This window comes from Trichogramma pretiosum, unplaced genomic scaffold (assembly GCF_000599845.2).
Source record: "Trichogramma pretiosum strain Unisexual culture from Peru unplaced genomic scaffold, Tpre_2.0 scaffold11, whole genome shotgun sequence".
NCBI classification, from domain to species: Eukaryota; Metazoa; Arthropoda; class Insecta; order Hymenoptera; family Trichogrammatidae; genus Trichogramma; species Trichogramma pretiosum.
In genome coordinates this window covers 1,564,916-1,576,933 of record NW_019641702.1, presented here as the reverse complement: position 1 = coordinate 1,576,933, position 12,018 = coordinate 1,564,916, and the positions used below count along the sequence as shown (strand labels likewise).

Sequence of the window (12,018 nt, the reverse complement as noted above, 5' to 3'; positions counted from 1 at the left end):
CGAGCTGGAGAAATGGGCCAGCGAGAGAGAGAGGCAACGAAGAGAAAGAGAGAGAGAGAGAGAGAGAGAGAGAGAGAGAGAAACCTGCCAGAAGACCAAGTGAGCGTTATATATATACGTAGATGTGTGCTATATATATACCACGGGAGGCTGAAATAGAGGAATCACTAGATGGATCTAATGTTGCGCGCTACTTTATAGTCCGCCATGAACCGTATGCGTGAGTAGTATAGCTCGGTGCAGCTGCTACTGCTACTGCACTATTGCGCGTCCGACGAAGCTAGCTCTAGCTATAACTACGCTCGCGAGCCAAGATTATACGAACTGTGTGCGAGTTTAACGCGATAACTTTGTTGTCTGCGGAGCGCGGCGAAATCAGCTCTCCCCGCGTCTTTTGTAATTTCATTTTCGGCTCCCGGGCCTGCGAGACGACCGCGTCCATGGGAGTATAAGGTATATACACACAATGCGGCCGCCGCGCGTATAACTATTTCAAGCAGCTTGGCGCGGCGACGGCCGCAGTGTATCCATACCTCGCAAGTCGTATTTACATTTGCTAGAGAGCTTCAACCTGCACAAACTGTCCCGTATACCCACTAACCCTCCGTCGCACTCCTCTCCTCTCCTCGCTGCTTGTGTTTGCTCGAGATTACGCTTCATTAGGTTAGCGCGTGGCTCTTAGCTCCCTATATCCCTCCCAGCCAGCCTGCAGCTTCCCTTTCTAGCCGTCTCCATATAATCTCTTGGCTCTCGTGCACTGAGCCTGTCTCGTGTTTGTTCCATCAGTTTCGCTACTGGGCTAAATTATCCCTCGACTCGCTATGAGTTCTATACATGACCTGCTCCCTGATTACCTTTACACGCTGCGTGCGCATCTATTCCACGAGAGAATTCCTCGAGTAACACAATAGGCTCGATTAACTACGAGCTGATGAAAATTTTGTAAATGTATTAATTTGCATGGAGAATCCTAAAAGCTTTGCAGTTAGCTCGTGCATTTTTTTCATTTCCTTTTTTTTCATTGAATCTCCAGACAGACTATAGAGCTGGTTTTGTTTGGGCGCGAAACTTTGGCGTAATGTACATCGTGTGGTAAACCTTCTACTTAGCGCAGGTATATATATTAAAATGAAAGTACTTACATCTAATGTACTGGAGTCTTAAGTACGAAACTTTTACCATACGCTAAGTTCGCTACGTTTAGACGTATATGTATACGCGTGCAGCGCCGCGGCTCACAGATATAGAAGTACTCGCACAGGTCTCGGAGTAACACTTTAACATTCTCTCTCTCTCTCTCTCTCTCTCCCAGTACAATGATTATTTTACTAGTGCTATATACTTAATAAATATGAATTATTTCTCTTTGTTCGGACTGCAGATGTTGCTGCCTAAAAGTACTAAACTTTCCACGAGTCTAAGTTTTCACTACCGCAAAGGAAATTACGATCGAACAAGTACGCGCCGCGCGCACCCCGAGCCACGCGAATATCATCGTGGCGTATGATTGTAATGAATACGCCTTGGAAATGAAGCTAAATTCCTTTGGAGCGCGGGCTTTTTTTTTTGTTCGAGATACTTAATTTTAAATACGAGAAAAAAAACTGCTTTACTCTCGGTTGAGATAGTATGATTTTATTCGTTTAAATACTACGTGCGTGAATACATTTACAGTCGGGACGCTGCAGTCGCGACTACCTCACTAAGTCGCGCGCATTTTCGACAGATCCCAGCAGGCGGCGACTGGGAGAATAAGACGAAAAAAAAAACTGATGGAAATTCTCATAAATATTACCCGCTTCTTACTGCTACTTCTTCAAAATACATAGAGAAATCTGCTACTTGCTTGCCTTGCCAGTGCCGGGCGCCGCACGGCAGTTTCCTAAGATGCAAGCTACGTCTCATAGATTTTCGAATCGAAAAGTCGTAAATAGTGATGCGTTGCACACGCCTGCCTCGTTCGCTCGACTCGACTCGCGCGCGCGACTCACTGCTCTTTTTAACTGCATTTTTCTGCCGTTATGGAAATTATCCTGGCTCCCGACAAAAAGTGTAAGATGCTGCTACTTTCTTTTGCGCGCTCAAGTTTTTTTTTTCTTATTCGACGCGTTGACATCGATCGCGACCTACTTCGACGTCTCCGTCGCGCGAGATTTACATTCGTTATAATGCTTTATATTTGCGTTTTTTTTTCTCGATTTGAGCTCTTGGCATTAAAAAACAATTCGAGACGTGGAAAAAATCGGTGATATAAATATTATAAATTATGAAGCATAATCCTTATCCACGCACACGTTGCATTACCAATGCAGATGGCAACTAAGAAATTTCATCGCAAAACGTGATTTGTAAATATATTCTTCAACACAAAAAATACGTATTTCAAACGCCTCCGACGAGATATTGATGCACTATCTATGGGAGATTTTGTATAAAATTGAAGTCTTCGTATGTTACAATGTCTCATTACAAATATTTTGATTTTAATGAGATTTTTGATTTGAACAGTTTATTTGCCAGGGTCAAAAGACCGAATGGCAACAAGAAATAAGTCTCCGAAGAATCCAGATATACAAAAGACGACCATGGCAGTTAAAGCATAAACTTTGCCTTATCTTTTTTGGTTTTTGAGAACTTGGTTATACGTCATCTAGCGGTAATTTATGAACAACTAGGTACATGAAAAAAAAATTGAATTAAGAGGATTTTCCAACACGCTTGCCTTAGTTTTCAGAGAATAAAATTTTTTTATATTCTGAACATAATAGTTCAGTATTAACGCAATTATTGCAATTAAATTTCATTAATTATCAGCATTACTCAAATCTTTAATAGAAAATTCACTTAATGGTAAAGTAAACATTAAGTATATTTACTTGAATTTTAAGATCAGTAACAATTCTTCAATTTCAGTATTTACATATAAAAATCGTAGGTTCTTAAGAGTTACTTTTGTAATTTTAAAAAAAAAGGTCACGACGAAACGCTTACTTGAACATTCTGGTAGAAACGTCAATTAAAAGTACTTAAAAATAAATAAAAAAATTTTACCGTGTAACTTTTTATTAACTGTCTTGATTATTTTTTAAGATTTTGAAAAAATTTACAAGAATCCCTAATTTTCCAGAATATTTTTATTTTTAAATACTAAAAATCGAACGAGTTACAGAATTCATTTAAAACTATGTTAATATGAGAAAATCAAAGAATAATAATTAAATAATGAGCCAATAAATTTAGAAAAAAAAAATCCCCTCGAAACACTAAAACATTCGATTTCATCTGTTTAATGTTGCACAGCAATAACAAAAATAGTTCATCGTGACGAAAATATAAATTATTTATTGCAATTTTGAAGAAACCTGTTGAGATAAAATGACATTTATTACTAACAGATGCATGGTCGAGTCAAGGGTCTCGCGTGTTTAAGTGTGCTTACTTTACGCTCACAGTCTGGTTATTATTTCTGCTTCCAAAGTCGGCATTTCAGTGATTGCGCAGCCATCATTGATGAAAGAAGCAACGTAGCTCGTGATGACTGTCACTTATGCATGAAAGTGTCGCGCTAAAAGCAGCTCGACCATAACGCTCGTTTTCACCTGTATGCAAGTGTTTGTTTGATGTAAACTTTACTCCATATAGACTTCAACCGTTAATATTAGCTTTCGCTCCTCAATCGAACGAAAATATCTATCATGTTTCCTTTTAATTGAACCGAAATTATTGCGCTGGCAATGCAAATTTTTGAAACAATTCACTCTGTATAACGCGCCACGCGTCTGATTGGTTTAAAAACGTCCATGAAAATGCAATAACTGCGATGTGCGTTTTTTTTTTGCGCGCTTTCATAGATGCTCGAGTGTTGCGCGTGTTGACTGTTGCTGGTCACGTCGAAGAATGCCAATAAGCTACGTCGCCATCCATCCATCACGCCTTGCTTTCCCCATCCTCGTCCTCCGCACCTTCAAATTGACTTGCACGTATATTACGTATGTATAGGTGAGCTACAGCGCCAAAGCTATCTATATATTTATATAAGCTCGCTCATCTTATATACGTATCTCGCTTTTGAAGCTAATAACTTCTTCGACACGACGCCCAAAATTTGCTTTATCCGATATGAGAATCCGCAATTTTGTACGAGAATCTAATTTATAAAGCCAACGAGCTCGACGCCAAATATCGTGCAAAACTCATATTATATGTACGTGCGTATGTGTGTATGAGTGTGTGCCTGAACGTGCACAATTTTACGTTTATATAGGTTTTTTACTCGTTCCACTGTTAACTGCGCTGTGTGCAGGGCACCGAACGATCGAGTGCCCGACTGATTCACGATTGATTGATTTCATGCTTTGTTACCAGCATTGCTCTCTAGTACATCACTGGCGTTCTATATGCGTATAGTGTGCAGCTGGGCTGGACGGCAATATAGCCCCCGTGTGACGCACACCGGCCTATACTCATACTGGTCAAGGGTGCATGAGCCAGGGAATGAAAAGGAGGGAGGGAGGGAGGGAGCAACGTAGTGATATGATGTTTTTTTCGCTGACCAGAGACATTGTCATCTTTGGCTGTGACAGCTTTTTCACATTTACCAGCTGTATATTTATTGCGTCTGCGGCTGTGTGTTACACTACACACCATGTCAATTGAAATTCACGCTATGTGCCTTTTTTCGCGCTACGATGCACTTGTCGCCTCAATTCTTTGATCGCACTCCACTGTCCCATGATATATGATGACGATTCTTGCCTTTTAATACATCGGCTCGATATTGATGATTTTTGTATTGCGCTTCGAATGACTGAATATTGTTTCATGAGTCGTAATTATAAAAATTACTTCCGTGGTAGAAGTGTTTTCAATTAATTACGGCCTAATAACCAAAAGAATACCATTCAAAATGTTTTCGAAACCTTAATTGGTTCGTTTCCGCCGATTTTTCTTGATAAAATTTTATATCATGAATTAAAAAAATGACAATTGAACTATTTCAAAAAAAAAATTGGACCAGTTTTCAATCACTTTGAGTATGGAAAACCACTTGAAGCTTCCACCGCTAGATGGCGAGTACACCTTTATCTGCAAAACTGCAAGTAACAAAGTCAAGTATATTAATTTGGTAGAATTTACCTTATTTTAAATTAATAACTATTCCTGAAAAATCAAAAGTAAATCAATACAGTCCTGAGCTGGTTGCCAAGGCTTTACGCATAACACGAAATCAGTCTTGCTCGCTGGCTCGATTATCTAATAATTCTGATATTCCTTGAGCAGCTGCGCACCACAAATATTCGTAATTACCGAAGCGTGCGCTAATTGGGCGTGTGTGCAGCGCTAGCCAGCCAGACAGAGAGAGTGCGTGGAGACGTATACAATGCGCGCAGGATGTGCATCCGCACTCTCCGCCGCAGCCGCCCTGCCAACTGATTCAGGCGGTGAAAGCTATAATGCGCCGCTCTCGCTGCAAGACGCGTGTGCAAGCTCCCCCCGAAGTACAAGAATGCTGTCTCTCGAAATTCCTTCCAGGCAGCTCGAGGAAACTCCCTCCCTTCCGAAGGCTCCTCTCTCTCTCTCTCTCTCTCTCTCTCGCCCAAAACTTTCTAATACAACTGTGTGCTTGCAGCGCGAAGGTATAGGGAGGCTGCTCTCCAGATACGCGTGCGTACATAACAAAACACACATAATGTACATTATATACAGACAGACAATGTATATACGTAGAGGGGTAAGTGATTATGATTCTCATTAGAGCCAGACCGCAATCGCGCGCACTCAATTAGCCCGCTCCGACCGAAAGCATCGAACTGCGCGGTAGCTTTGAACTTATCTCCCATATAGCTGTACAGCAGCTCGCGCGCGCTCAATGCAGTTATATGTATATTGCATACATCGTATACACCGCCACTCTCAATTGCATATTCAATATTCCCTTCCATCGTTCGCGCTCGCGCGCGCTCGCATTCTTGTTGTTTACGGCGCATCCCTCCTTGAATATTATGCATGCATATTTTGTACTTATTAAAGCTGCGCATCGATGAGTGCGTATTTGATGCTCTGTGTGTGTGTGTGTGCGTGTGTGTGCTAGCTGCAGCGCGCTCATTACTCCGCTATTTGCATGCTTAAAAAGAATTATCCTCCGAGAGGAATATTTGCCTTTGAAATGAACTCAAACAGTCGGCCGGGTAAAAATAATCATCTAGTTTTAGCCCGAGTCGCAGTGAGAAGTTTAAGCATCGTATATTATATTTACGCCGCACACACACACACACACACACACACACACACACACACACACATGCCAAAGTCGAGTTATTAATTTTCTATAACGTGGAATTCTAGTCTTTCGAGAATGATCGAGCATTAATTTTTGTCTCCATTGAGTTCGTAAAATATAAATATGCAATTATGTTCCGTTCTTATAGATTTTCGATATAAGCTCGCGATGTAGTAAAATTCAATTCTCTTGCCATGTCAGACCGAGACGCGGATGTATAAACAAAAAGCGCTTCAAAGTTCGAGCGCTTCGGCGTATCGAGTTGTATGGATACATTGACAATGCAGATTTTATACACGTACACACAGGCACACAATCCTTCATATACTGCCTTCGCATATTAACCCGCCATGTATGGACGAAGTTTCCTTTAAAGACTTTGCGTATATTATATTCGATCGCGAGTATGTGTGTGGGAAACGGGGCTCCGCGCACACGCATACTTGCGAACGCAGCTCCGCATCGCATGCGAGAGAGAGCTTCGGAAAAAAGGTCAAGCGATACTCAAGAAAATGTTTTCAAGCCGTTCTTTTTAAAAGGGCCCTTGTATAGGAGCCACACGTACACATTCTTGATAAAAGTACCCTCGCAGGTTATACACAACAGGAAGCGACGTAGACGCATGGAGCGCCGCGCGCAGCGAGATATCGCGATGTATATCATACGCCGTATACATAGCCCATATATATTACTCCTGAGTGCAGGCGCGCAACGAGTAAAAACGTATATATCGTCGTATATAAAATATAAAAGCCCATGGAGATTTAAAGAGAGAAGGGCTGGGTTGCGGAGGTAGAGAAGCCTCTTGGGTATGAATGGCTCGATCTTACGAAGCTCGAGTACTTCTCGCAAAACACGTTGACGGCTACTCCTAGTAGTGCTGCTTCTACCGCTGCTGCCTCGGCTCGCAATTGCGTAATGGCTAACGTTACGATTTGATTTGTCGATTTATGAGCCTCTGCACGTGAAATAGCTCGGAAACAAGTACTGTTGAAATCGAAACTCGAACGCCGATATAATCTAAATCTGTGTGGTGTGTGTAATACACACACTGTGTATACCTGCGTTTTGCGTGCAGTAAATCATTTTAATTTTGCGTCCAGCGTTACGAACGAATCCGTGGAAGTCGAAATTCTTTCAAGTGTATGTACAATTTTTGCACTATAAAAAAAATGCAAATTCTAGCAGCAGCAGCCGTCGTCGTGAAACACTTTTGCTTGTTTTGGCATAAGTGAGGTGTGTGAATTTTAATAAAAGTACCGCACGCGTGTGGCTGCAGCGCACGACTATACGTGCGTGTATATGAGTACACGTTATTATAACTTTATACAGGGTGGGGAATAAATATGGAAACCCCTGGAAATTTCGCAGAATAAGTTGGGAAAAAAAATCAAAAACCTTATATCCGACGTATTTTTTCACGGGGAATCCAATGGTGACCTTGAATTTGACCTTGAACACGACCTTCAAGCTCCAGCGACCCAAAAATCGATTTTTCAAATGTAACCCCCATTTTTTATTGCAGATTTGAAAAAAGCACAAAATTTCACGTCAAAATGTATGTTTTGTTTTTTTTTTCAAGGTCATTTTAAGGGCGTTAGAGACGCAAATAAAACCCCAATTTAACCTAAAATTAAGTTCAAGTAAGGGCTTTTTTTCTAATTGTACTGCCTCTAAAATGACCTTGAAAAAAAAAACAAAATACATATTTTCACGTAAAATTTTCCACTCTTTTCAATGGTGACCTTCAATTTGACCTTGAACATAACCTATACTCTACAGTGAACCAAAAATCGATTATTCGCACGGTGACCCCCATTTTTTATAACAGATTTGAAAAGAGCACAAAATTTCACGTCAAAATGTATGTTTTGTTTTTTTTTTTAAGGTCATTTAGGAGGCGGTACAATGAGAAAAAAAGCCCTTATTTGAACTTAATTTTAGGTTAAATTTGGGTTTTATTTGCGTCTGTAACGCCCTTAAAATGACCTTGAAAAAAAAAACAAAACATACATTTTGACGTGAAATTTTGTGTTCTTTTCAAATCTGCAATAAAAAATGGGGGTTACATTTGAAAAATCGATTTTTGGGTCACTGGAGCTCGAAGGTCGTGTTCAAGGTCAAATTCAAGGTCACCATTGGATTCCCCGTGAAAAAATACGTCGGATATAAGGTTTTTGATTTTTTTTCCCAACTTATTCTGCGAAATTTCCAGGGGTTTCCATATTTATTCCCCACCCTGTATAAGAGCCGAGCTATTGCACGCAAGGCCGAGCTTTGTTAACTTGAAGCTACGCTCGAACGGACTTGAACAGCAAAATTGCATTTCCTCGAGAAGAGAGAGAGAGTGTGTAAGTGATTTAGACACTTGCGCGCGCATTCATACGTGCATCCCCCCGCACACTTCGCTGTTTTATCTTTTTAATTGAACATTCCAACGAGCTCTATGGCATTGGTTTTTTACCTGCTTTCTGATATGCATTGGGAAGAACGTCAAATAGATTGATGCAGGGGTCCTGTTCTTTTTTTTCAAAGAAAACAATTAGAATGGAATGCAATCATTGAGTTAGAGCCAGTTGACTATTTTCACATGAATTACATTTATGTCATAAATCAGAAAAACACTAAAATCACATTACTATTCTGATGTAATTACATAAATAAACAGAAAGTGGATGGACATAGTAATTTTGATTATATTTCTTCTTCATTGCAGTACGTACCATTGCGGTGCAAGGAGTGGGAGGTCAAACGGCTACTCTTCCATGCGATATACAACCCCAAGAGAGCAACGACTCCGTGACGATGGTGCTCTGGTTCAAAGACTCCACCCGCGAGCCAGTCTACAGGTGAGTTTTATATCCGATAAATAAAATCCCTATCTTCCCAGCGATTTTAGCATAAAAATATCTTTGCTTTGCTATCGTATTTATACGCGTTGAATACAATTCTGACTTCGGAAAATTAAAGCAGTAATAAAAATGATTTAAAAAGCAAAGAAATATCTTCGCTGTATATAGCAGTGTTAACGCAAACATGGATGATTCTCTCGGTCGCTCGCTAACGCTTACCTCGCCGACGCATTAAAATCTAAATAAAACAGAATATCCCAGAGTCATCAAAAAACAGCGCGTACATAGCCGTTGGCGCGCGATGGGCTTAAAAGCTTCCCATCATCGTGACAGTATTATCCAACAGGGCACTCATTATACAGCCAAGTGGGCCGAGAAAGAGAGAGAGAGAGAGAGAGAATACATTAAACTCGCGCACGCACACAATGATCACTTTTATCCACGCAGTACATTCGGGCGAGCCGAGTAAATTCATCGATCGGCTTAGCCCATGGCATATCGCCATTATCATGGCCGTATATGCACGCGCGAGCCAGCTACAACGGCCGCAGCGAGAGAGAGATTGTTCGAAATCCCTCAAGTATTTCGCTACAAGGCCAAGAGCTCGCCGGAGTTAGTCCGTACCTGCGCGCTATGTATAGACCCTATACTTTCCGAATGATTAGAAGAGCATAATAAGCTACTCGGATAATCACGGCACGGACTGTACGTATCGTTATTATCGCCTACTTCTATGTACTTGCTCGATGCTCGGAGCATAACCGAGCTGCGCGCTCCTATACAACAATACATTCACTGACCTGTCCTGCGTTCACTTTCAATAAACAATGCATCACCCGGCTTATTTTGCCGTTTCAATGCGGCATCCTCAGCTTTAACATCCCCAGTCCATTCTATATACGGATAGGCTGCGCAAAATGGAAAAAAAGCTCTTTTCTCTCTCGAGCGCAGCCGTGAAGTTGCTGACGCTATCGTATCTTATGCTCGCCCGAGCAGCCACACATACGTGTACGAGTTTTGCATTATGTTCCCCGGGTATTTTATCCCCGAGTTCGAGGATTGACTGCTACAAACGTAAGCTAGTACGTGTACGTGTATATGCGCACGAGAAAATAGAGACGTCTCCTACTCTGCAGAAGCAAACAACAGCGCACACCCACATATAGTATACACGAAAGGAAGCAATCACACGTGAGGAGCAGTGCGTGCATGTGTCGTGTGTGTGGATGTGCAGCGCATGTCTCTCTGTACGTGTGTGTATGCGCGCGCCCGCGCGGCGAAACTGCGGCTTATACGATATTCGCGCTTCGTATTGAAGGAACGGCAGCAGTGGTACGCGGGTAACATTATGCAGGCGAACGCGTGAATTATCGTGCCTATTGTGTTCTCTTCGGTGGTGACGTATCGTGGCACTGTCGCTGCTGCTGCTGCTGCTGCCGATGCTGGCTGTGGGGCGCTGCTTCGGTACGTTTCCAGAATTCGGAGCTTGATTCGACCATTAAGGCATTTAAAGAGACATTGATGAGATTTCAGACTACTTTTGCGCGCGAGTTTATTGTAACTGTACAATTTAAATTGCACATTTTTGAAAGGAAATAACGAATTTGAAAGTCATTGAAAGATTTGCCAACTTTGCAAAAACTGTGAAACAACGAGTCGACTGTTCGTTTTCATTTGCCTAATGATTGATGCTCATAATCAATATGCAAATGTTACTTCAAATTTACTCATCATCAAGTTCGATCAAATAATATTTTTGGTTTGTAAAGAATTATTGAAATGATAATTATATTTATCTTGGTATCGTATTCGTTTACTAATGTTCAAACGTTGCAGTTACTCAAGTGCAATTATGCAACTCAGATACGTAAAGGTTGTTTTATTATTTAATTCATGAGTACAAATACACAAAAGAAGCTTTCCTGTCAACAATGCTCCAAATTAATTGTGGCCTTTGAACTTGAACAAGACCATTTAAAAAATGTTTAAATGTACAAATATTAAGTGAACTTCAAATGAACGAAAAATGACAATTTAATTGTTTTAAAATATTTAGACCAGATTTCAATCCCTTTGAATACGATAGTGCGTTTCCAAATCGCCTCCACTGGCCAATGATGGCGAGTACTTTTTTCTGTGAATCTGCAAGTGGTAAAGTAAAAATAATTCTATAAGTCAAAGTACGGTTTTTGTACTGTCATACGAAGAAATTACGGATAATTTTATGAGAAATATTATCAATAGGTGCAGGTACTGTCGTGCGCTTCTAAGTCTACATCTTTTTTTCCGTGACTCGCTAATGTTTCCTATAGGAAATTAATCAAAACACACCACATTGTTAATAGACAACAAATGATATATTCTGCATCACCATTCTATCAATCAATTAAAACGCTCATTAACTTTCGACACTTCTTTTCGTATACTTTCTACAAGAGGATTTAAAAAAGGAATCTAAAAGAAGATTGGCCAAAAATTAACCATAAAAAGTTAAGTATTTCTACATGGGTTAAAAGTGGCCATTTGTATTAACTCTATATTATACAGTTAACATTGATACTATCTTTAAACTTGCATACTTTGAATAAACTCGAAACAAACGAATCTCTTTTGAAAAATATTTAATTTCCTAACTTTCTTTCTTATTTATCAATAAATCCATCAATACTCTATAGCTAAGTGACATTACTGAGATAAAATAAAAAAATTTTATTTAGTTGACAGTAACTCTTTGCATTTGTATCTAAAGAAATCTGACAGGCAAGAGCTATCTGCGACATCTCAACTTGAATGAGAACGAAAAATTTTCCGAAAGCTCAAAAAAAAAGGCGCCAGCAAGCACATATACGTATACATTACCGTTGTGGGTTTGTATAGTATATAAAG

At 40.4% G+C, this 12,018-nt stretch overlaps 1 protein-coding gene across 1 annotated transcript in view; it reads left to right on the top strand.

Moving 5' to 3' along the window:
* Positions 1–12,018, top strand: part of LOC106653854 — a 72,970-nt gene that overhangs the window by 7,171 nt on the left and 53,781 nt on the right. Inside the window, exon 3 of the mRNA XM_014373448.2 lies at positions 8,997–9,129. Coding sequence (XP_014228934.1) covers positions 8,997–9,129 — 133 coding nt within the window. The remainder of the gene's footprint in view (positions 1–8,996; positions 9,130–12,018) is intronic.